The sequence below is a fragment of the Galleria mellonella genome, unplaced genomic scaffold (assembly GCF_026898425.1).
Source record: "Galleria mellonella isolate WM207_F2 unplaced genomic scaffold, CSIRO_AGI_GalMel_v1 utg184, whole genome shotgun sequence".
Classification (NCBI taxonomy): Eukaryota; Metazoa; Arthropoda; class Insecta; order Lepidoptera; family Pyralidae; genus Galleria; species Galleria mellonella.
In genome coordinates, this window is record NW_026442025.1 from 4,595,354 (window position 1) to 4,620,640 (window position 25,287).

Below are 25,287 nucleotides of genomic sequence, written 5' to 3' on the forward strand. Positions count from 1 at the left end.
CACTGATTCACTAATTTATTTCAGTTAATTTTAACGAAATACATAACGTAGCGCAAACTCAGTAAATAATGGCGCCACTGATGCACAATCAACATAAAAGTTTGTTTACTAAACGCAGGAATCGTGTATCGAAGCGGTTAATATATATATATCTTTCTCACTCTCGTAACAACTTGCTAGCGCTGCCTCTTGAATGTGCTTGTACAGGTACGAGTGGTATTCTTTCTAAAAACTATCACCAAATAACTTATATCACCAATATACCTTTCCTTACCCTACAGTCGATAAAAGCCATTATCTGTTGTCTTTTCTATTGATAAAAATGTCAGCTTTTAGTTTCCATCCGCCTGATCCTACCCTTTATATTAGTACCTACTAATATAAATATTATATACCTATATTTGACATGATTTCAACATTATCAGAGGCATGCACTAAATTTTAAGTAATTAAGGCGAATAGACGTATTATACTAAAAATACTAAAGCCGTTACATAATTTCGGTAAAGGTCGAATGGACAGATAAAAGACCTATAATATTATCATGTTATCAAAAATTTCAAGCAGTTCAAGATAGTTAATTTAAAAAAACCTTTTATTTAAGATACGTATCGATCAATGCAAGCAAGTTAAACGAGCCACATGACGACTGAATAGGAGGGACACTTGTATGCGTTTCCCAGCTTCACACTGCAATAACATACGAAGTTTATCTAGATTTAATCAGTATCCATCGAGGTTGTATAGGATATTAACTTTTATTTATTTATTTCTTAAACTTTAATACATCTACAAAGTGTAAGTAGCGGATTAAACACCATATGTTATCTGCCAGTCGACCGTAAACAGAAATGACAGAAAATATAATTGACAGTGGAACGAATGAACAATTAAATTAAAAAAGAAAAACAGTCTATGATATTTATATATCATGTAATTACATACTTGTATAAAAATATAAAATAAAATAGTATTTTACCCGCAACTATGTCCGCGTGGCTGAGTTATTTTCACTGACCGAGATAAAAAGTAGCCTATGTCCTTCTCCATTCCGTAACGACTATATCAAATCTCATAGTGATTGGTTTAGCTTTTAAGGAGCTAAAAAGTAACAAATAAACACATTTTCATATTTATAATATTATCAAGGATATCGATCATATGCAGGGATACCATAGTAAGGAATAGTACTGAATTAATGGCAGCATTACTGACATTTGACATTCCCGAATTTAAAACATGCGTAATGCCGACATAAATATAGATTATTACAATAAAGTATGACTCACATTTATTATTTAACAATAAACAAGCTGTCGATGATAACTGATCTAATGAAAAATAGTAACCGTCATTAATAGTATATGGATTAACATTACTGATGGTAACCATGCCATATTACGCAAACGTTATTGATGCGTAAAATATGGTGAGTGTGACAGTCCCACCTGTGTCTTAAAAGCCAAAGCTAAAATGCACCTTGAACGCCTAAAAAAACCGAAATCTCGAAAAGGGACATAGCCCTTTAAAGTAGTTAAGTTGGGCAAAAAAAAACAGTAAAAATAATAACGTATTTTAAAATAATATTTAGTAATTTTAACTTAATTATTAAACCATATGTAATATTCCAGAAAAATAAAAAAGTACATGTTTAAAAGAGAATTACGTATGATGATGTAATTAGCAACAAAGAAAATAACAATCCGTTATCTTCTTTACATATTCACCACTGTGACAATACAAGAAAACGCTATCTTGTATCTCGTATCTATAAAAATCGCATATATACCTATCTATCGAATATTATTTCTCTTTGTTTTCTAGTAACATGTCGACTTTAACACTACAGTAGAAACAATAGCATGTCACGACTACCGAGTCAATTGTTATCTAGAACCTAACGAATAGGCCAATATACGCATTCCAGAGAGCAATGCACTCCAGCTTGCTAGCAACACTGAATGTGTGGCAGTTGAAGATACCGACTGTGATGGGCGCATATGGATAGATATTTAATACTCAACAAAGCATTGGAAATAAAACATTGTATATAACCATGTTTCATTATAATGGGCGACAAAATGTTTATTACAAAGATGAAACCATACTTTTAATTTCAACAAATAATCATCAAAAAATAATCATGGTAACATGTCCTTAAGTTTTAAAATAGCATCTAATATTCTTAATAATTGTTGTATACGAGTAAATACAGATAGGTATTTTCATCATTGTTCCCTCAAAGAAATCAAAAGATAGAAATCAATAGAATAACAAAACAAGAATACAATAGGCTTCTTATCGCTGAAAGCGATCTCATCCAGACAACCTTGAATGGAGTGATCGTAAATAATGTGATTATAATTCTAACATTTTTCCATACAAAAACTGTTAAAGATTAAGGACTTTCCTTGAATACCATCATCCAGAGACCTTGACTTTCACTACAGTCAATGATTGAAATATTAAAGAACAATATTCTTGACCAAAGTAAACTCGTTTAAACTAAAAAGGAATTTCTGAAATCGAAACGCTAATAAATAAAATATGAGCAACATTCATACAGAAAAAAAAGTTTTTTTTTTTAATTTAATTAAATATAGGTAAGATCTTTACATAGAGAAAATCTGTTATGAAGGCCATATTGTGTTGTGAGAGACGAGTAGGTGCTGCCGAAATGCCGGGCTAAAAATACACTGTGTTCACCTCTTCCTTTCCTGCCGGTACCATTTTAAAATGAAAAGACTTTAGTTCTATGGACCAAAATAAATGACGCAAAGGTAGCAAACCCTCGCAGTATGCTCTGGCAAAGAGTTTTAAGAGTTTTGCTCGAAGTCCGCAAACGCACCTCCTCAATCCTCAACTGTCGTTAACACATATTATTTGTTAGATATTTTAAGATTAACCAAACCGACATTAGGACTAAATGTCAAATGTGAAATCGACTATTAATCTAGTTAGTATTCCTCGAAATAAAAGTCATATATCATTTTATATTACCTTCGGGTTACAGAGTCATCGTTGTTTTGGGAAGACTGATAAAACAAGATCCTTTAATAAATCAAATTTTATCTATGAATGAACGTAAACTCCTTCAGTATTTTTTTTTTTTTGGATAGACGATAATGCAATGGTAACCACGCTAATCCTTGACATTAGTATATTTTGGAAGGGTATCAATGAGATATCATAGGTGAGAATGAAATCAGGTAAGTTGGCCCATCGTGACGAATTCACGAGAAATAAACTAAGAGTCTTCCGGAGGAGCCTTGTGGACGTTCACTTGACAAAGTGTATTACTGTTGTAATACACTTTTCTGTTGAAACCAATTTAAATTACAATCGCCTCTCTTCTCAGCACAATAAATGTGTAAATCAAAAAATAACATACAGAAAACTACAGAAAAACGGTATTAAACAACAATGGATTACGCCATAGACAATACAACAGTGTATAATACAATTTGAAAGGAGCATGTACAACTGTCAATATCAATACAAAACTTTGTTGTATACCTACTGTCTATAACGAAGAAGACCCTATCTCCATTCCCTTGTATCGTGCACAGAATCCCTAATTTGGGAATACTATAAATAAATCTACTACACATGCTGACACAGGTCGTTACAAATTATTCTTGAAAAAAGTTTTCAACTGAATAGTTCATATTTTAAAGATAATGAACAAAATGCGCCCGAATTAAAAAAGTACAAAGAACAAATTACATGACGTAGTCTATCAAGGATCAAGATTTAGTCAAAAAACCTTTACACTATATTGAAAAAGAACATTTTCTAAAAAAAAAACCTAATCGTAATAAAACTAATGTGAGACCAACACGGGAGTAAACTGTATTGATTGCAAAAAGGGTTATTAAATAAAATTCGGTACAGAATTCGTGAGCATACACTCAGATGAATCGAGAATCTCCTCCTTCGGGAGTTGTTTAAAAAACAGCTTTCACCGGCGATCGTTCGGTACACGTGTAAAGTACAAACTATATACATCTATATATAGTTATTGACTTTACGGTCCACATTTACACAATAGATAACACGGGCTATGTCTGTCTACACACAGCATACAAATGCGCGACAAACGGCCCCATACAGTTGTGACGGTCGGCATACTTCGACACAATGACTGGTAACTGGTGTGTGTACATAACAATTCGCGTCAATGTAGCCCCGTCACGCGACGAGGTCTAGTGGAAACAGGAGAAACCAACTACCTGATGGCAATTTATTTCAATTCAAATAAAAGATATAGAAATCGTGTCACGCTAAGAAACCGCATAGAAATATCCGCCAATTGTGTTAAGTTAGGAGAGTATAATCAAATATATTTTACTTCTCAAAAAAACAGCAACTTCAAACAAAACACCGATAAAGGAAAAAATGCTTCGTAGACACATTTTTTTTTTAAATTTTAATTAAAAATCTATAATCGATTCTACTTCGTAACAAGAAGTTTTTGCTCCACAAGGAAAAAAGTCCGCTTCAATCGTTACCAAATTATTATAAGAGTATACAAAAAGTAATAGTCACATTAGCAGTAGCGACATAATCGCGAGAAACAGCCACAAAAAAAAATACCAGAATTTGAGAAACCTTTTGAAAAATACCCAAAAACAGTCAAACATACCTTAAATATTACCTAATATTATTATACAATATGATTCTTGTAAATTTATTACACAAACTTCTTAATAGTAAACAAACGTTTGAAAATTTCAAAATCAAAATACCCGTATTGGCACAATAAAATTCTTTTGTGACATACAAATGTCCACCTTGATGTATGATTAATGATTTGGTATCGTAGAAAAAAAAAACATATTTTGAAAGATCATTCGTTTTACATTTAACAAACATAGTGATGGCTTCTAATATTTGTATTCATATATTCATACATAAACACGAAACTAACACAAAAATACGCAGATACTTTTTACTTGTAATGTTCAGAATCAGTCAGAAATTGAAGATTTAGAAACCGTATACAAACTATTTAGATGCATAACCTTTTTGAGTGGGGATTATATAATCCACATATGTATATCAAAATTACGAAAAAACTCAAAAACGAATGTAACTAATAACTTATGTTATCTATTCATATAAAATTAAATTAATGTAATTAAATATTTGCTTGCTTCACAGTGGCTGTCCGTAGATCTAAAGATAAGGATTGCATGCCAAGTATGTATAATGAGCGAGAAAACGCATTGCAGAATTTTTCTGTTTAGAAAATATAAATCCTGGATGTCTGACAAATCTCAGATCATAATCGACTGACAATACGAGGCTGGTTATTTATCTGTACTGTTAAAAACATCTGAACTCAGGCTTTGAAATAATAATATTGAATGTAAGGGATTACGTGTAGACGAAGCATACTGAGTTCCTCTCTTATCTATAGTACTATTAATAAATCTATAATCTCTTTCGTTTGATTGAGTGAGCATACACTAAAACTACTTAATGGATTTTGTTGGAGTGTTCCACGTAGATAAATTGGAAAGCATAATAATAGCTTATATACTGAGTCAACGTTTAGGATATTTTTATCACTCTTAGTGACTAAGTAACTAGTTAGTATTAAAATAATTTACATAATGTTTAATCAAATAAACTAAATTAAAAATAAAGGCACATATAACGCTATGAGAGATAGAAAGACGGGCTATAGACATTTCTTTATACCATTTTAAAATGATATCCAAAAAAGCCTTTACTCTGTAGAAATAAAAATGATAATTGATTTTATGAAATGAAAAATATACATTAAAAGATAGATAAATAAACTCTTTATTTGCGTCAACAGATACACAAAAATTGTTACAATAATAACATAAAATATTTAATAATATTTTGTAAATGACTGTGTTGTCATAAATAAATAAAAAATAAATAAACATAAACAGTGTTTAACAAAAGGGTGATATACACAAAAAATTTATACATAATATGTAAAAATGTAATATGTGTACCAGAGATGTAAAAAAGGCAATATCTCAGTAAGTATGAATAACACTGAAACTTCATTGTAAGTAATAAAAAAAATGTATTCGCAACCAATAAACACTCACGTCGTGTGACCTTAAAAACCTCTGGCTTTAAAATTCAAAAATAAAATGAGATTTCGAGAAAATTAAACAGGATTTTGTTATTGTAATACTTAAATATCGACACGAACGTGATTGAAATCAGATTTCTCTACTTTCATCACCTTGAGACACTTGATTTACGGCCTTGTTTGGTATTTTTTTTTTCTTTTTAATTTACACGGTTAACAGCTGTTGAATGTTAGTTCAGCTTGAAAAGTAACGTCCTACCTACGTCACCATCATTTAATAGGACCATTCTTATTCTAATGAAAACACATTTGCAAATTAGACCCTACGCAGATAAAAAATTGTTAATACCAATCAACTGTATTCGCGAATACCTCAAATTCTAGTACCTATTACACTATTATTAGCTATTGAAGTACACCAACTGTTTCTTAAAATATTATTTTCTTTATTTAAAAAATAGACAAAACAAATTAGTGTTCTGTTAGTTAAAATAGATTCCTAGATTTTCATTTTTAAAAATAAATAAGATAGAATCATTATTCTGCTAGAAAATATCACATTAATCGAATAATATTTTTATTTTCAATTTAGATTCCACATTATCAATGACTTTGGATTGTAGTTACGACCCACTCTGATCAAAGTAACAAACATCGAATCTCACAGTAGATTTCCTTACGCACTGACCATTTATCATGCGGAATTTTCCTGCGCGACTTCTCATTCATTCGAATTATTTACAAGAACAATTACATAAAGAACAGAAAAAGAGATAAGTTGTATCAGTGGAAAATTGATAAAATTCTGGGCGTATTCAGCAGTCATATGACGATTTGTTTATTTTACCAATTGAAATTCATATATTTATATATGAAACATTTCCATAATTTTATCACACCAAACAAGATATTATTTAAAATGCGTTATTTATTTAGTTAACTGATTACTGGTGAAAAACAACGCTGTGATATTTCTTAGAAATGTAAATTTCAGTGTTTCCGTGAACTTGAAACTTACTAACGAGCATTACAAGGAATTCAATTGGAATTGCACAGCTTGTCGCAGACGAAGCAGTATGACGATTTACATGTATGACATCACGTATACAAACGCAAAACACCATACGGCAGTGGCAAAGTTACGCATTTTAATATTTAAATATTTAAAAATGGAATGTTTTGAGAATAAATGCAGTGAGATTAGGCTGAAGTCAGGTCAATATATTTAAATAAATACATATAAATCTTAACAAAGATTTGAAAGATTGCTAACTGTTGAATTTCTTGTGGTTTCTTCACAACAGATAACTTTCAAAAATTACAGTTGAATCACAAAAGATGAATATTAAAAAGAACTTTTGTGTAAGTCTACTAAAGTTTATTGTTGCTATGACCTTGACTTGGTCAATTGACCCATCGTGACGAATTCACTAGGCATTAACAAGTAGGAACTGCGTGGAAATCGAACTATCAGATAATATAACTAGCAATCGAATCTCTAGTATACGTTAAAGTAACGATTCCTGCGAATTTAGAAATATATATATATATATATATATATATATATATATATATATATATATATATATATATATATATATATATATATATATATATATATATATATATATATATATATATATATATATATATATATATATATATATATATTTTGGTTATAGAGCAACCGCTCTATAAGCAACATTCTTTATATTTTATTTTTTCTACTCAGCTTAGATAGTAAAACAAATATATTTCCTATAAATAACTTTTCCCAATAAGAATATTTTTTAGTTAGAGTATTTTTAGTAACTCATATGAAAATGGTTCAAGTTTGAGTTACTTATATAGAGCGTTCACAGTATAACGCCAAATGAAATAACCGATTGATGACAACGAGGTTATTGTACCCCGTCACCTACAGCTATATGCAATGAATCAACAACACCTGCACAGAATGACAAACCCTTAATGGAGCCCTATCGTACACTATTAGCTATTAAATACATCTAAAATACCTTGATTCGTTACAAATGTATCGCTTCATCGAATCGACAATCCTGTCCACGCATTCAATACATCAGATTTGAAAGTTTATCGTATTGTATTATCCTTACATGCCAATAAAATGTACACGACATATCTTATTTTCGAATACACAGTTGTCCATCATTTTTGTATGTAAAAATTACTCTTCACAACTAGTAAAATTTCAAAAATTTTAATTTCTTAAATGAAAGAAAGTTTCCTTATCACTTATATTATAGGTTATATTTGTTAAAAAAATGAGAGAATGGTGTCGCTAGTGAGCTGAGGTGATAATTTATTATCAGGTGATCTGAACGCTCGTGTTTCCCTCTCAAATAAAAAAAAAAAGAAACTGACACTCATACATGAGTCATGAGCACACATCGTCACGTGTTTTTGTAATACTGACAGCTTTAAATCATGCACGTTTTGATTGTCGTGTCTCAAGTCTGCCTCTAGTTACATAAAACATTTCAAGATTGGAGGGACTTTAATAAAACAAACAATTTCAGATAGTGACAAGATTACATGTGTCAAATTATGTTTTATTAATTAATATTAATTTCAAGTTTTAACACTAAGAAGAATGCAATTTTAAACGACACTATTTTTTTTATTTTAGTCGAATTTCAAAATCAGTCGTTCAGGCCCATTTGATTGAAAATAAAAACCAATGGGACCATGATGACACTTATTCCTACACCTATACATAATTGGAAATGACCGATAACCTAAGATGATATGAGTATTTTAAACAACATTCATATTATGCACATCATGAATTGAAAACGTGATTTGCAGAAAACCATAATAACCATACCATCTCACTGAATATAAGACAGTATCAAATTAAAGAGTATTTATTTATTTATATAACTTTATTGACCAAATGAAAATAAGGTAAAAAAGGCACGAGTTAATGCTAGTAGCATTCTATTCTGAATAACGAAAGCGGTGCTTTATTATCAGGATAAGTAATGATATAAATTGATGTATACATATACTATACAAACATGTAACTATTTCAATAATTTGGTGTATTCAACCCACATGCCCACAATAGAGCATAGCAACAATTCTTTACAAGACCAAAACGCGCTGACTACCACGAGCGGCGACTGTGGGCGACGGACGCTGAGGTTATTGCCGTCCATCGTCCATAACGATAAAAACTATTGAGTTACCCGTCGCGTTTCTTCGCATTCTAACTCTTAAACGTGGGACTGGCTGTTGTTTTCGGTTACTGACACCGCTGACTCGCTTTTAAAATAGTGGAAAAAAGTTTAAAGCAAAATCCCCACCGGTTTGCACGCTAATCTCGAAAGAAGAGAACGGATTTTTTTTTTTTTTTTTTTACAACACAGGGGGCAAACGAGCATGCGGCTCACCTGATGGTAAGTGACTACCGCCGCCCATGATCACCCACAACACCAGCGGCATTGCAGGTGTGCTGCCGGCCTTTATTAACAATCCTGCTATACGGACTCCTTGGTTGTTTCAGACATTTCGCACAATTTATCCGTAAGGTCACTAACCGAAAATTTTATGAAAAAATTAAACTTCGTTTTTTGACTATATCGTTTCACGGATTGAAATCTAAAATATGACGTAACAGCATTTCTGCAGATAACGTACACTGCGTGTCAAGTTTTGGACCAAAGTAAGGTACAATAAAGCCTAATTAATTCCGGGTAAATTTTGATTCGTAGTAGTTACTTATAAGGGCATCAATAAAACTATATACTACATTTCCTAAGGGTGTATGCGAGAAGATGCTAGCTGTCGATAAATAACTTATGTAACATCAAGACAAATGATTTAACAGTAAAAAACCTTAAGTTTCATATAAGTTGATATACTTGGCATCAGTATCTGAGCCTGCGTTCAATGTATTAGTATCCATAATGATTAATACATATATTAACAGTAACATATTAAAAAGAGACAGTCCAAACTTGCTCAGAATTTTTGAAAATTAATCCCTTAAGAGAGTTGCTTAATGCATGAAAATACCTGCCTGCGCTATCGGTATATGTTGACGAGACATCAGTGAGAAATGAAAGGTGAGGATGAATGAAGAACAACTAACCCATTATAACGAAGTCGACCAGAATTTAACCACGACAGCTTCCAGGACGGCCCCTGTGGAGTTCGACTTGATAGGGTATATTGAAATAAAAATAGAAAATATTACTAACAATGGAGCCACTAAAACCGTTACTAACAATCTCTCCTCCCAAGGGAGTTCAGTAAGGGGCATAAATTTGTATGGAAGTTATCATTGACCAATTCCATCAGACACGGTTAAAATAAATTGGTTCGTGGGCGTATTAAGACATGTTTTTCTTTCTTTGAAATAAATATAAATGTTTTAGGATCTCCAAAATACGTACTCATATAATGACCGACAGAACATCCACCCACGTTCACAAATCTATACAATTTCATAGCGAGCATTATTTTGTGTGAGATTATTACGTTATAAGACAATGATTAATTATGAACAGATGGTGAACACAATACTATAGGAGTACGTGTAGCCTGCAACATTATAATTCATTCGGATATGGGCCACCTGTGTACCAAATCTCATTCAAATTTAAACGTGATTGAATAATAAACAATCAAACACCTTTGGGGCAAAGCGATTGTTAATAATTGAGTCTAACAGCTCTATTGCTAACAATATACCCTGTTATTAGGGCGACCTCTATGCGGTTCCTTTTAGAAACTACCATAGTTAATTCTTGTGAAATTCGTCACGATGGGCCAACAAATCTGCTTCATATTCACCTATCACTAGTGTTTCTCGTGTGTGATAACGCACGGTTACCTTTCCATTATCACCCATAAAAACAATCAAATATTTTTACATTTTTAAACACGTCGTATTCTTGAAGAGAGCATACAAAAGTAAATGTCAGAGAAGAAGTAATATTTTTGAAAGATTTGCTACAAAATTAAGACTAGTTGAAAAGTATGGATTTTTCTCCTGGGGCCGGTTAATTATACATGTCTAATACACATCGAAAACTAGTGTAAAATATAAAAAGACTTTGTGTAAAAGTTTATATACAAACTTTCACTACACTTCTATTTCTTTTGCTAAGCAGTTGAAGTTACATGACTGTGTTTTAATATAAAAGGTATGTTACTGCCCTAAAATTACGGGCAAAAGCATATGACGATAGTTCTTAAGAATGGCATCGCATGAGGGGTGTAATGGACGTCACAATTTATCACCACGATGCTTCTAATGGTACTACTTACTATCAAGTGCGTCTTGTTTATCATTCTTGTTTGCTTAAAAAATGATCCAGCTGGATCGAAGTGCAATGGGAAATAACCTGATCCCAGTAGCAAAATAAAGATAAGATAAAAAGATTATAATTGTATTGCGGCAGATATTGAATTAAAGCCAGTCAAAGCAGGACATCGGAAATATATCAGATTATATGTGTTTATTATTAATTTTGTAACAATTATCGCGATATCACCTGTCTGCTTGTTACGTCACGACTAAATCACTGGATCGATTGCGATGAAATTTAGTGATTGTCCATAATAATATACGAGTACCTAATTCGTACACCAGAAAAGTTTTATGAAAAAGAAATATGTTTTAGGTATTATTTAATAAATCTCAATATCGGATATTTTTAAACATCATGAAACAAATTTTATAAACTTTTTAATTTAGTGATTTTATTAAAAAAATATATATTTTATATTAATTCTTTTAAACTAATAACGGTCGAAATATTTTATGCATATCTACTGTGAACTCCATTCTTTATTTCAGGTCCCATTAAATTAAAAAATCCGTGCATTGATGCTGTTGGCACTTGATTACGAAAATATTTAAAACTATACCAGTTTTTATTATCAGTCGACGGTTACGCAAAGCGTATCTAGAGTACTATTAAGTATTCTAGAGTACAATTTATTGTGTAACTAATGAATATTATAATGAAACTGATACAGTATACGGTGCGATAAACAAATGTAAATATGCAAGGTAAATAGGTATTTGTTATACAATAAACTGACCACTGACCGATATGTATGTATGTATTTAATTAAATAAAATAAGACATATAATTAGCAATTACGATGTTTATAAAAGAATCTAAATAGATAATGTAAGTTTTTTCAGTTGTTTACAAAACAGATAAGAGAGATCAAATGTACTCTACTTATAATAAAATCATAAGGGGTTAAAGTCTCAACAATGAGTTCTTATTTAATTATAAAATTATCGAAGCTTAGAAACAAGCATCGTTAACCAAATTAGTCTTTTAAAATTTCCTCGTTGTAACATAATAATTATTTTTTTCATTAAAATGTATTATTTCAATTTGAAATTTAATGTTTTCTCAAAATCAATCGAGCGAATCTCGATACTGACATACAATTATGTTACTTAATTGCGTCTAAACAGACGTGTTAAGTTATTTGTTACACAAATAAAACATAACCTCAGATTAATATACAATAATATGGCGCGATAATCTGTCATATTAGTATAGAAACTCTAAATTTTTTGTCATTTTCCAACCAACTTTTGTCTGGTCATTATCATCATTTCAGCCATTATCCGTCCACTGCTGGGCATAGGCTTCCCCCAAGACTGTTATAGGGAACGGTCCTGAACCACCTGCATCCACTGACACTACAATGCATTTGAGATCGTCACTCCATCTAGTGGTTTGCCTGGGAAAAATGTTCAATTTCACTGGTAGAACATTGCATTAAAAGGACGCTAATGATATCGATTTCACCCTGTATATTCGTGCAACACGAGTTGTCATATCACCCGATAGCTAGGCCGTTCGCGACCTGCCGACACACTTTGAAACGAGTCGTGAGTGTATCGATTGACATCGATTGAAACGGACTCGCGCCTTGCCTACAGGGTTACCGTGGGCTCATTAAATGTGCAAAGAGAAATTGTAATACTGTCGCGGTGTTACCTTCAATCGATTTAATTAAATACGTTTTATTTCAAAGCAAATTTGCAAACGCGAAGAACATGCTGTAATTGTGGTCACTACATTTGAATGTAGAACATGAAATCGTGTATCAGCCAATAGACTTGAACTTCGCAAGATCCAGTTATTACTACGCAAAGAGAGTAAACCCACAAAAAAATAAATTAGACAAATTGAGAACCTCGTTCTTAAATTAAAAGTTCATTACAATTATGCCAGTATATCTATCATAATTACAACTTTTTAACGAGGCAAAATTGGTCAAGAGTATATACGTAATTATGTCATGATCAAACTCTCTTCTCAACAAATCTCACTCGATTGGACGAGTAAACTTTCATCTTCACATTTTATTCAGTGACCTTAATTATTTTCTTAATAAATTTCTATCTATCATAGTTGCGATATACGTACAGACGACGTAGACAAATCAGGCGAAACTCTAAAGATTTAATCAGTTAAATACAGGCCCTAAAATTGATACCAAAACCTTTCACTATCCAAACCGCCACAAGCATGCTAACCCTACCATTAAACGTCTTTCTTTACCAGTTTATCAGTAACAATAATATATTATTTGGACCGCTATTATAGTAATGGGTATATTAAGAAAAATTAATGGTTCTCATTTTGATGGGGTCACACAAACATTGTATAAAAGCCATATTGGTAACAACCGTGAAAGTTTAACGTTTCTGACCCGGAGATACAATATCCTATAGTGCATGGAGGTGAAAGTTTGTGACACTGACAAATCGACATGAAATAGTCACAGTCGAGTGAAGTTTTTGGTCTCGCCAACTAAGGCTCGTGAAACAAAATAAGACGTTTATCTTTCTTTCGCAACATCGTCGACTTGATTGTTGATAAACCAGTTAGGTAAACGGGCGCCAGAAGCAAGATGTCGGCATTGATATAAAAAAAACACAACATAATTAATGTTTTAATGTTTTAAAAACTGTACTGAAAATAGAGCGCATTTAACTAAATTTTGCACTCATTTCTAATCTATCCAATGACGTTTGTAATCAAATATGCTGAAGTATTCTTACAAACAATGCAATAAAGTAACGTCTAGATCCAGGTATTTAGTTTCTTATTTACGTAAAACGACCGACTCCACACATTCCTAATCCAATGATAACTATTTTTAAACGACATTCAAAAAGTTCACTATCCGTTTATTAATACACGATATAACTTTTTACAATTTCTCATGTTGGTGGCTATATTAATTCTATGAGGAACAAAGCTAGAATATTCTCAGAAGAATAACTTCTTTCTTAATGGTAGTATCAATCGAATACGCCTACGAGATATCTCTTTATAGGTCTGTTCTGTTACAATTAAAGTTGAACTTTTCAATTTAAATTTAGAACAGTTTTAAGTGCAACTTTTGCATTTTGGCTGTTATTTTATATCAATAGCAGTCGGATACTGATCGAGCAAGATCACCGCAAACAATCATGGCCGAGATCAACTTTGGCAATGTCGTGGCGAGAGTGGCAACAGCGCGTTACGTAACACGCGGGACGCGGGGCCCGGGGACGCGGGTTGTTGACCTGTATGGTTGCCGGTGCCAATTCGCCCATCACATCCCAACATGAAATCTGTGTTGCAAATACAGTGCACTATAGTCCGTTTCAATAGAAATAAATGGAAAGCCAAGCAAATTCTATTGAAATTATCACAAAACTAAATCTCTCACTCTATAAATGAAATTAAAACAAATGGAAACATTTAACTAGTTAATCGATTTTTTATTTGTACTATGACGGTCTTATGGTTGAGTGAATTATTCGTTTGTCTACATTTTCACTGAATTCTATTGGAGCACAGCTAAATCATTTTATGTGTGTATAATATGGAAAGTCGAGCGTCAAAAAGCTTTTATAATTTTAAGCGTATCATTTTCCAGTGTTGCAAGTAATATTTAAAACATTTTGTTATCTAAATACACACTGACAAATTCTTACACATAAGAAAAAAATTGAGCTGTTTTTGGCGAAATATTTATACGCTACTCTATCTAAGTGTTATTAATATAAGACAGTGCAATGGGAGAATCTGAATCACTCAAAACCGTCCTACGCGAATGAAACGATGTCAAGGCATATTATACAATGTAAACACGAGGTAATATAAAAATACTGGCCTACAAAGACAGCCAACGCTAAGAATACACCTTTAGATGGTATGATAAATTAAAACACTTAAACGATCGTCTCTTTTCATCATAACCTCGACTGAATTTGTGAAAAGGGACAAGATTAATATTGACATTATTTTTATATTACAAATTATTATTAAACATCGATTTGACGTTAATTTTACATTGTACATTGCGATATAGTAGAATGTGAAATATAGGACTTATAAAAAATATTTTCATTTAATGTATGTACCTATATTCGTACAATAAATTATTTGAATTTGAAAGATTTATGTCGTATATTATAAGTAACTTTTTTGGCAATCTGTAAATAATAGTAATTCCTTTGCTCGTTATAGTTAAGAACAAAAATAATCAGACTCATTTCGGCTTGTGTTTATTTTACCTACGTATAAAGTAGGTTAATGTGTTACGATTACTTACTTGTGAAAAAAGTTTTTTATGTTCACTTCATTATCAGAAATGTGAAAAATCACGAATATGTAATATAAACTACTTATTATTCCTAGAACAAAAAATACGACTATAGGTATTAGTTATTTTTTAACTAATAACTCAAAACATTTTTAATATTAATCCTTAGGATAGACGCTATGGGTGAGTACTGGTATAAGTACTGATTCGGTAGATTCTGTATACACGGTTGTTTATATCCATAGACAACAGTATCATTTTCTATTTAGTGATAAGTTACTCTGTTTCATTAAAAAAAAAAAATGCTCATTAATATAAAAATGTAGCATAAATAAATAAAGATATAAATAAATAGCAGTCAGGCTCACGCTCGTATCGCAGCCGCTCATAATTAAGGGTCACGAATGGTCTCTAAACTAATCGAGCTTACTCAACCAAATCACACGTTAGTAAAACAATTAATTATTACATTAAAATACAATATCAAAAATGTAACGAGCAATATAAATTTTCTTTTTTAAAACCTTTAATTATCAATGAAAAACACCCATGTCACGGCGTGACGCCAATACATATAAGTATTCAATTTCAATCCAAACAACCAAGACAAGGAACACCTTGACGTTTTCACAAACAGGAAACCAGAAGCAGACTGTAGGTACCCAATTACAATTATCGCAGCCATTCATAATGACATCCGGGAGCGATTCGTCCTCGCAGTTTTTCCCGTGTAATTGAAATTTGATGCGCAAAACTGCGCGAGAGCATTTTTTTGATGCAACGATCCGCAAAATCGGCACAATAAGAAAATTGCACTGAACGGCAACGCCGCACGACCGGAGGAGGGAGACGTTCGTAAACATGTCGGTGCAGAAATGGTAAGACCGAAATTAAATAAGTACAATCTTACAACGATGTATTTAAATACACGCTTATAAAAGCGGAAACCCAAATTAATTGTATTGCAAAAATGCTATTAAAAAATTATAACGAGAAAGTATATTAGTGCTCAGATAATTTGTTTACGTGCGATCCAACACTTTCAAATCAAGTTTCCATATTCTAAAACGGATAACCTGATATGTAAAGTTATAAACATATACTCCGCTATCGTTAAAGTTGACAACAGAGTGAAAATGAGTATGCCAGTTAATGAGGACGATAGTTACAGGCAAAAAGTGGGTACAGTGATCAGCGTCTCACCAACCATCACGAAACCAAATTTGGCGCAAGCACGAATTGGCAACGTCGTGCCAGTTGCTCGCAAAATGCACGTAGCCACTTCGGTCGACGTAAACAAATACAATTGCGTCATACTATACCGTGTTTTCATTTATCGCACCTAAACCACTGGATTTAGAGTACAAATTCTGCTGGCCAACCGTGACACTGATTAAACTGTTTTCACAAAATTTTCACTACGCATATAACATTCGGGGGATTGGATATAACGGCGTAATTGTAAAAGGTTTTTAATGACAATCGATGTACCTATTACCACAGGTAAAATCCAATTAACTGTTATTCAAAAATTGAACAAAGTCCAAGTCTAAATAGATTTTTTATCGATTTAAACAAAAGCTTTTCTATAATCTCTTAAAGTAATTTAATGGATCACATTTAGGAAGTAAATTCTGTACATGTAAAACTGACTGATATTATTTTATCCAATACTACTACTACTAGGTAATTTATGAGCTTTTTCTGATCAGATTATTAACTCTGTGGTTAATATTTGCAGCCATTTGATGTGGCAAAACATAATAGATATCTTGTAAACTTGACAAATACAACATCTTATCTAAAATATTTCTGGCAAATAAATATCATTTCTATAATTTTGAAAAAAGTTTAATTTGGGTTTGTGCTAGAGTTATTAAGAGTTATTTTATCAAGGTTTTTTTATGCAACTTAAGAGTGGCAAACAAGCTGACGGCCCACCTGATGGAAAGTGGTAACCGTCGCATATACGCATGACCAGTACCATGGACATAACAGAGTATACTGTTTCGCCCACGATACCTCCCATGCGTTGCCATTCCTGAGAACTCAGGTGTTATTGTTCTGTATCCTGTAAATTCACTGCCATATCTTACCCTTCAAACCGAAACACAGCCATGCAAACACAATTGCTTCACGGTAGAAAAACGAATGGGGCAAAGGTGCCCAAGCAAACGACAGTTTCTCTATATTGAAAATGTTCTTTGAAAACATCTCAAATTCTCATACAGGCCACAAAAATCAATACATTATTTCAGAGCACTTTTAACACAATGATTGTTCCCATTATATTCGTATACTCATACCATTAAAGACAATTTAGCTAGTCACAGACCCTAGTATCAATGTTTATATTTCAATCATAATGAACTACAATGAATTGTCTGCGCACATCGTGTGTTCCCGAAGCCAATCGGCTCCCCTCGGCTGCCACTCGGGTCACGTTGCTGAGCCCATCACGAGGCTACACCGACCATCCACGTGCTCCTCACCACTTGCGCAAGTTTATTAAAATTCTGTTTTATCATAAATATAGATCCAGGAAAAAAATACGATTTTACTAACGTAAAATCTGTTATTTGGGTCGTTTACTGACGCACTATTATTTAAATCTATCTCTAAAAGTAAAATTTTAAATTGATTGTTGAAAAAGTATTATGTTACAAACTGAAGAGAAGAACAAAATTTACAAAGAGCTTCGACTAAATATTATTATTAATGTTGTTCTTAAACATCTTCAGCATAATTTCAGATTTAATGATTTCGCCGGAATACCAGACAAATTTTAGTTGCAGAATGTCGTTTCAGACTCTAGCCAGCGTTTTATATAAATTAATAGCCTCAAACTTGTTAATTGACGCCATCTAGACGAGACAGTAGAATATTACAAATATAAGAGAAGAGAGAACAGCACAATAAATTCATTTATTTATCTTTAAAATTGGACAATATTCAAATAGGAAAATATTTTTGTCCAAAATGATTCACAGTCACAGCTGAAGCAAATTCAAAACGGTGCATGTCAAATCGGAGTATTATTATGGTTCATATACATAAATAGCGTTTTCTGGCAAAAACACGGATTATTCAACTAATGCGGGCAAAATGCATTACAATTGCATACAATGTTGCGGCGATATCGCAATTTGACGCGAGCGTTTCCAAAAACCTACAATTTGGTCCGTTGTAATCAATACCTAAACCAAAAGTAAACCGATATCCTGAAGTAAAAATACACTATTAAGGAGTGCAATCTTATTTCGGTTGCATTACACAGCATGCCGTGTCGTGGCGGGAGGTACTTTCAAAAGTGCCCCAGATGTTGGGTAACGGTAAAGAGACCATCTCGCGACAGATGTGGCGCTACACATTGCGAACCCACGTTGGCAAAGTTTATCCAACAATTAATCAATTTTCAAAAGTTAAATCGAGTAGACATGATGATGATGATGATGATGATGATAAATGAGTGGAAAAAAGATAAAAAATAAAGTCTCTCATCCTGTCTCATAGCATAACCATCCTGAGCGGGAAAGGATTGTTATTGATGGAGTATAGTGGCCTTATTGCTATCAATATGTACCTGATAGGATATCTTGTTCGATTTCCACGCAGTCCTTCCCGGACACCGTAGTTAATTCTTAATGAATTCTTCACGATGGACCAACTGACCTGCCTTTATTCCTCGCCTATCATGTATCACTAACGCCCCGCCAGCCTGTTTCTTTAGGAACAATGTTCAGTTTTTTTTTTTTTTTTTATTTTTAAACTTAATTAAAAGGAAGCAAATTATTTCGATTTCACCCTAGATATGATTCACATTCAATTGCGCCATAAGTCAACCTGCTGATTCGTACTCTAATAAAGTAATTCATATAAATGACCTAGCTAGAAGGTCGTACCGCCACCTTTTTGTACGTAAACAAACACGTCATCAAATATCCAGACTAATATATCAACGCATAATAAAAACAAAGCGTCGGGTCTAGATACGATGTGGGCATCCTTTAACAAAGACACTTTCGTTGACATTGAGATATTCACGGAAACGGGAGGGAGATCTAGTTCCGCGTGGGTGGATCCTTGAAATTCCAACATATTTTTTTCATAACACACCAAAATGCAATAAAAATTTTTCACTAGTTATTTTTAATTATTTCAATGCTTTTAAAGTTTATATTAAAATTATCGCATATTGAGGAATTTATTCCCAACAGAATGACTGTATAAAACCAAAAATAACCATATTACAACAGAAACAAAGTAGTACATTCAAGTTTTTGTTTTATATATTTTTTGCCTTATGTTGTATATCATTAAATAAATACAAATATTGCATGTTATTAATGTATTATATCATATCAGCCATTAATTCTTCACTGCTGAGCATAAGCCTCCCTCTAATGGAGGGTTTTGCCAATACCTCGCTTGGCGTGCAGATTGGCAACCGTAGTTAGGCCTCGGAGACGTTTTAAGGAAGACGCTGCTGCCCATCTCTCGTTCATTAAGTTCCCTTAGTCGCTTCTTACGACACCCACAGGAAAAAAAGGAAATGGCCTATTCTATGCCGAGACCACACAGATGTTATTAATATACGTAAGTAAAATGCTGTTATATAATAATATTAGTTAAATTTTTTATACAAAACATTTTATTTTTTATAAGACGTATCATTGAAGTAACGTATTCGATCTAACTGGTAAGTATATATCTAATTTTGTCTGAATAATATTTTAGATAAAATTAGAAATAGAATTAGAACAAGTTTTCAAAATAATTAATGATACTAAATAACAAATCAAACCGCTGTAGCACAGTGTGTTCGGAACTCGGGACACGTTGAATTTAGTTTGAAACCGAGAGAAAAGATTAATTGCCCTAGTGTCCATTTAAGATATACTTAATCTATGTAGTTTTCCAAGCTTTACCAAAACTCATCTGATACTTGCTTTATAGTGTATATAATAAAGAGACAAACAAAAATAGCTGAAATAGTTACATTATATAAATTCATTGTATAATATTTGCCTACCTATCATGGACCCGAGTTATTGACTAAGAACTTTAGTATTAAATTTACAAAACCGATTATTATTATTCAGCAAACACACAAATAACGCTAAAATACTTACAAAGCAACTCATAAAAATTAAGAAAAAATACGAGAACATTCGGATTTTTATTTGTGTCAGGGAACAAAGAAAACGTTTAAGAAGAGATGTGTTAAATTCGAATACGTTTTATATTCACTCTTCTTGTATATAGCGCACATTGACTGGGCGCTGGCTCAATACATTCCAAATGGATCGCTCTTTTCCTATCAGAAATATATATAAAAGTTTTCTTTGAAAAATTCAGTTTCCTCCAATGACACAATGAAGTATAGTTTGGCACATCTGGGAGAAATCACGTGTCGATTCAAACATTAGATCCTCTAAGTATCGATTTGCGTGATAATGAACGCTTCGTTTGCCAAAGCACCGCACCTCAACACGGGGCGACAGTGTTGACTCAATTACATATTCATCAGGCGGTGCTCGCCTAAACGTCACGCTGAATTAACTTGAAATCCTACTGCGTTACAAAAATCGTTATCGTATCGCATATTGACGTATTGATATTCGCCATCATATCGAGTAAGAAGTACGGCGCCGGTGAGTTGTGATAACATCTGATAATCAAATGACATTTCAATGATATCGATATATTTATACTCTGTGTGCAATCCCGGTTGGTTTAGTATAATCTTCTAGGTGTAATAATAATAAATAATGAAGAAAAACCAGTAAAATTATTGCGATTCTAACACGTAGCGCAAGTAACCTTTCCCATCCATATAAATGTTCATGTGAATCTTGTCGAAGTAACTTAAGAAGCCCTCACTATATGGATTAAAAAACTTGCAAAGCGACGTAGTAGATTTTTATTTCGCAAAACCTTACAATTGAAAAACCCACAACAGTTCTTCAGCATGGAAATAACGAGATAATGTAATCTACTTAATATTTATCTAGGGACATTTTTTTATGCAACTTAGAATTGCAAACAAGCTGACGGCCCACCTGACGGAAAATGGTAACGGTCGCCTACAAACATGAGCAATATCAGGGACATAACAGAGTATACTGTTTCGCCCATGATACCCCTCCCCCCATGCGTTGCCATTCCTGAGGACTAAGGTATTATTCCTCTATACCCTTTGGACTCAAAATTTTATAAGGCTAATATTAATAAATATTATTATTTTACTTAGAAAGTTAAATATACATTTTTTTTTCTATAGAACGTAGGATACCATCTCTGTTTATAGGCAACAATTACCATTTTCAAAGTGAGCTGACAAATTGCTTCCTCAGTTATACTATAAAATCCATAAACGATGATTGTGTACCAATATTTTTATATATAACATTAATAACTGTAACACCCCGCAAAAGTTATATATTTTCCACGTGAATTAAGATAAAAATTAGCCTAAATATTTAAGTACCAATTTGTTTATCAGATTCCATTTAAAAACAGCTATTATATATTAAATGGCTGATCATTTAGAAGTGACTGAGTAATAAACCTTCAAACATCTTACGAACTTACACATTTATAATGAGCTGGTACCTACTATTAGTACTAATAGGTTGAATAATATTATAATTTTATTCCTCCGTCAATCGTTACGTTACAATTATTAATAAGGAGGGCCTCTTAAGTTAAGTTTCCGCGATCATAAGAAATGCTATGCTAACTTGTGGATTGAAATATTCAAGCAAGAAGCAGTATAGACGACTGAACATAAGTTACACTTCAGTAAAACGTAAAAACCACTTTACACAAATTGTAATAAGATTCATTTTTTACTTGCAAAGTCTTTTCAATTGCCGAAGGGGTAATATTAACGGACTAATATAGTTTCATTGGAAGGTACATACTCGTACAAAATGTATCGTATTAAAATCCATAGAAAGTGAATTTTTTATACCAGAATGCCGTAGCCACAAGGTATGTTTACCGACGGCAAGTACTACTTACCGTGCCTTGTGGTTATAATAAATTTGATGGTAAGTGTAATAAAGATCTAATTTGACAAATGATGTTATTAATATAATATATAACATAATTAATATACATTGATGTATAACGTAGCATTTTTACTTTTATTATAAAAATAATAACATGAAAGTCAATGTTCTTATATTGAACGAATGAATGAAAAACTCTTCATTATTCCCCTCATCAAGAATGATGCAGATAGCATAAGTTAAAAGTATGCACAAAAAGAAAAAAAATTAAGAACAGAAGCAAGGTAAAGAGGCAATAATGAGCATTTGAGTTTATTTCGAAAAAGTTTAGAAGACTGACAATCACGGAACGGTGTTTGTTATTTTTTTTAATACAACTCAGAATGGTAAACAATCTGACGCACCACCTGATGGAAAGTGGTAACCGTCGCCTATAGACATAAGCAATACTATAGGCATAACAGAGTATACTTTTATTAATAAATAGCTTTGATACAACACGTCAAATAGTTTAGTAGTGACATATTTAGTTTTCATGTATATTCTATATTTGCGTCGTGTATTTCTATTACGTATGTCTCTGGACACAGGTAAAGGCTCATACTACGCCATTTGCTATCTACACTATTATATCGTACATTTACAGAAATGCACACACTGAATTAGTATATATTTTATTTAACATAATCTGACCTTGAACAATTATGAGTACGTAAAAGATTATCACAAAACAAATATGTATACATATTAAATACTCTTGGGGAAACACGTCTTAGCCGCTTTATTACTATAGTCATAGATCAATAATCGTTGTATAACATAGTCTTACACATTTGATGATGCGACCGTTTACGACTAAATCGTGTAACTGTTATAGGGCTAATAGCATTTTCAAACGCCACCATAAAACACTTAAGAGACCTAAAGTCATATTTCATTTTAATATAAGACTGTTATATAGCTATACTAATGTTATTAGACCCAATTGGAACGTAATAGTATCTTTTCGTGGCTGTTAAAGGTGACGAGGTAGATTATAGATTATTTGGACGTCAAAGTCCAGAATGGTATGCATTCTGGGTCATGGGGTTGACCGATAAGGATGCATACCATTGCCGCGTGGTTAAGAATCAACACAATTTCGAGTATTGACAAAAACAAAATTACAAGTGATATTTTTAAAAGACCTCTTTTAACGGGGAGTAGCGAGGGCTGAGAAGACTTTTCCCTGAAGCGTTGAGTGTGGAGTTATTATAAAAAAAGTTCATTTTTAATTATATTTATTCTTTTTCACTATGGTCTAATAATCTATTCTTTATAAATTTCAACTTTATTATGTTAAGGTTAAAGTTCGATGTGAGCTAATACTTGTAATACAGTACAAATGTAAGGCATCGTGAGTCTTGGGTGCGCTCAAGGGATTATGGTATTTGGGTAATGGTCATATCGAATGTACCTTGTAGCCGGTGGTGTCCGATTGTACGTGTTGTTGCGTGTGTGACGCCGTAGGGCTCAGCACGCGACGTTTCTTGGCTGGTTGCTGGCGCGCCGGCGACACGGCCGGCTGGTAATTAGGCTGCGTGCTCTCGGGCTGACTTCTGCGATATTGCGCCGGCGGCTCCGGGTACATGACATGCATTCCCTGAGAAAAGAATACGTATTTTAGCGACATCCATAACTTTATAAATATAGGCACAAAGTGGTAACAAAATAAGGTCTTTTTTTAATAAATTAAGGGGGCAAAGCTAGTGAAATAATAATTCTACAATAAAACTTATTAAACTGGACAATCTAGTCCCATACATAGACAAAGTACATTTGTATCGAAATCATTTATTGATAGGTATGCATTTCAATTAATCCGGTTACAATAATCGGATATATGATTAAAATATACTTCGACCTTGTGGCAATAAAAGATTATAAATGTCTACCCGAACGATAATAAAATTATTAAAGTTTAACAATTATACGTGCTATTTAAATAATATCATTGAAATAACATCGTTCTACCGAGCCCTTCATCATCTTTTGAAAGCGAAACCAATTTAATTACGTACGAAACGATAGTCGCCGTGGGTGTCTAAAATTAACGACTCACCGACGAGCGTCGGCCAATTTTAATATTTTTTCGGCGTTTACTTAAAGTAATTACATAGAAAGCGTCGTAATAATCGAGCTCTCATTTGCTAAGAGCCGCCATTACCGTGAGACATGTCTGTTTTGTAAAATTAACTTGTAAAGAAGACGTAGAAAGATGGCGCAAATTTGACCAGTGAAGATTAAGTAGCGTAGTAAAAAACGCGACTTCTATGATTAGGAGGTCAGGCGAAACAAATAATAATCTTGAATGTTTGAAGTTCAACGTTTAGTGGGATGTTCCACTGTACGTTCATATTGGCGACCAGAAACACGAACGATACCAAACAATCTAGATTTACAATGAAACCTGATTCGCCTTGAGCCGAGACTGACTCGAGCCCCGGCCGAACGTGAAATCCGCTTATTATAATAAAATCTGAGACGAACACTTATAAGGTTGCATTGAATACGGTAATGACGTATTTTGTAATACTAGTACGGGAT

At 32.8% G+C, this 25,287-nt stretch overlaps 1 protein-coding gene across 9 annotated transcripts in view; it reads right to left on the reverse strand.

Moving 5' to 3' along the window:
* Nucleotides 1-25,287, reverse strand: part of LOC113512185 (homeodomain-interacting protein kinase 2) — a 133,452-nt gene that overhangs the window by 95,467 nt on the left and 12,698 nt on the right. For all 9 annotated transcript variants that reach the window (XM_052893819.1, XM_052893824.1, XM_052893822.1 and 6 more), the window contains exon 2: nt 24,158-24,343. In XM_052893819.1, the coding sequence (XP_052749779.1) occupies nt 24,158-24,340 (183 nt within the window). In that variant the 5' untranslated portion in view covers nt 24,341-24,343. The remainder of the gene's footprint in view (nt 1-24,157; nt 24,344-25,287) is intronic.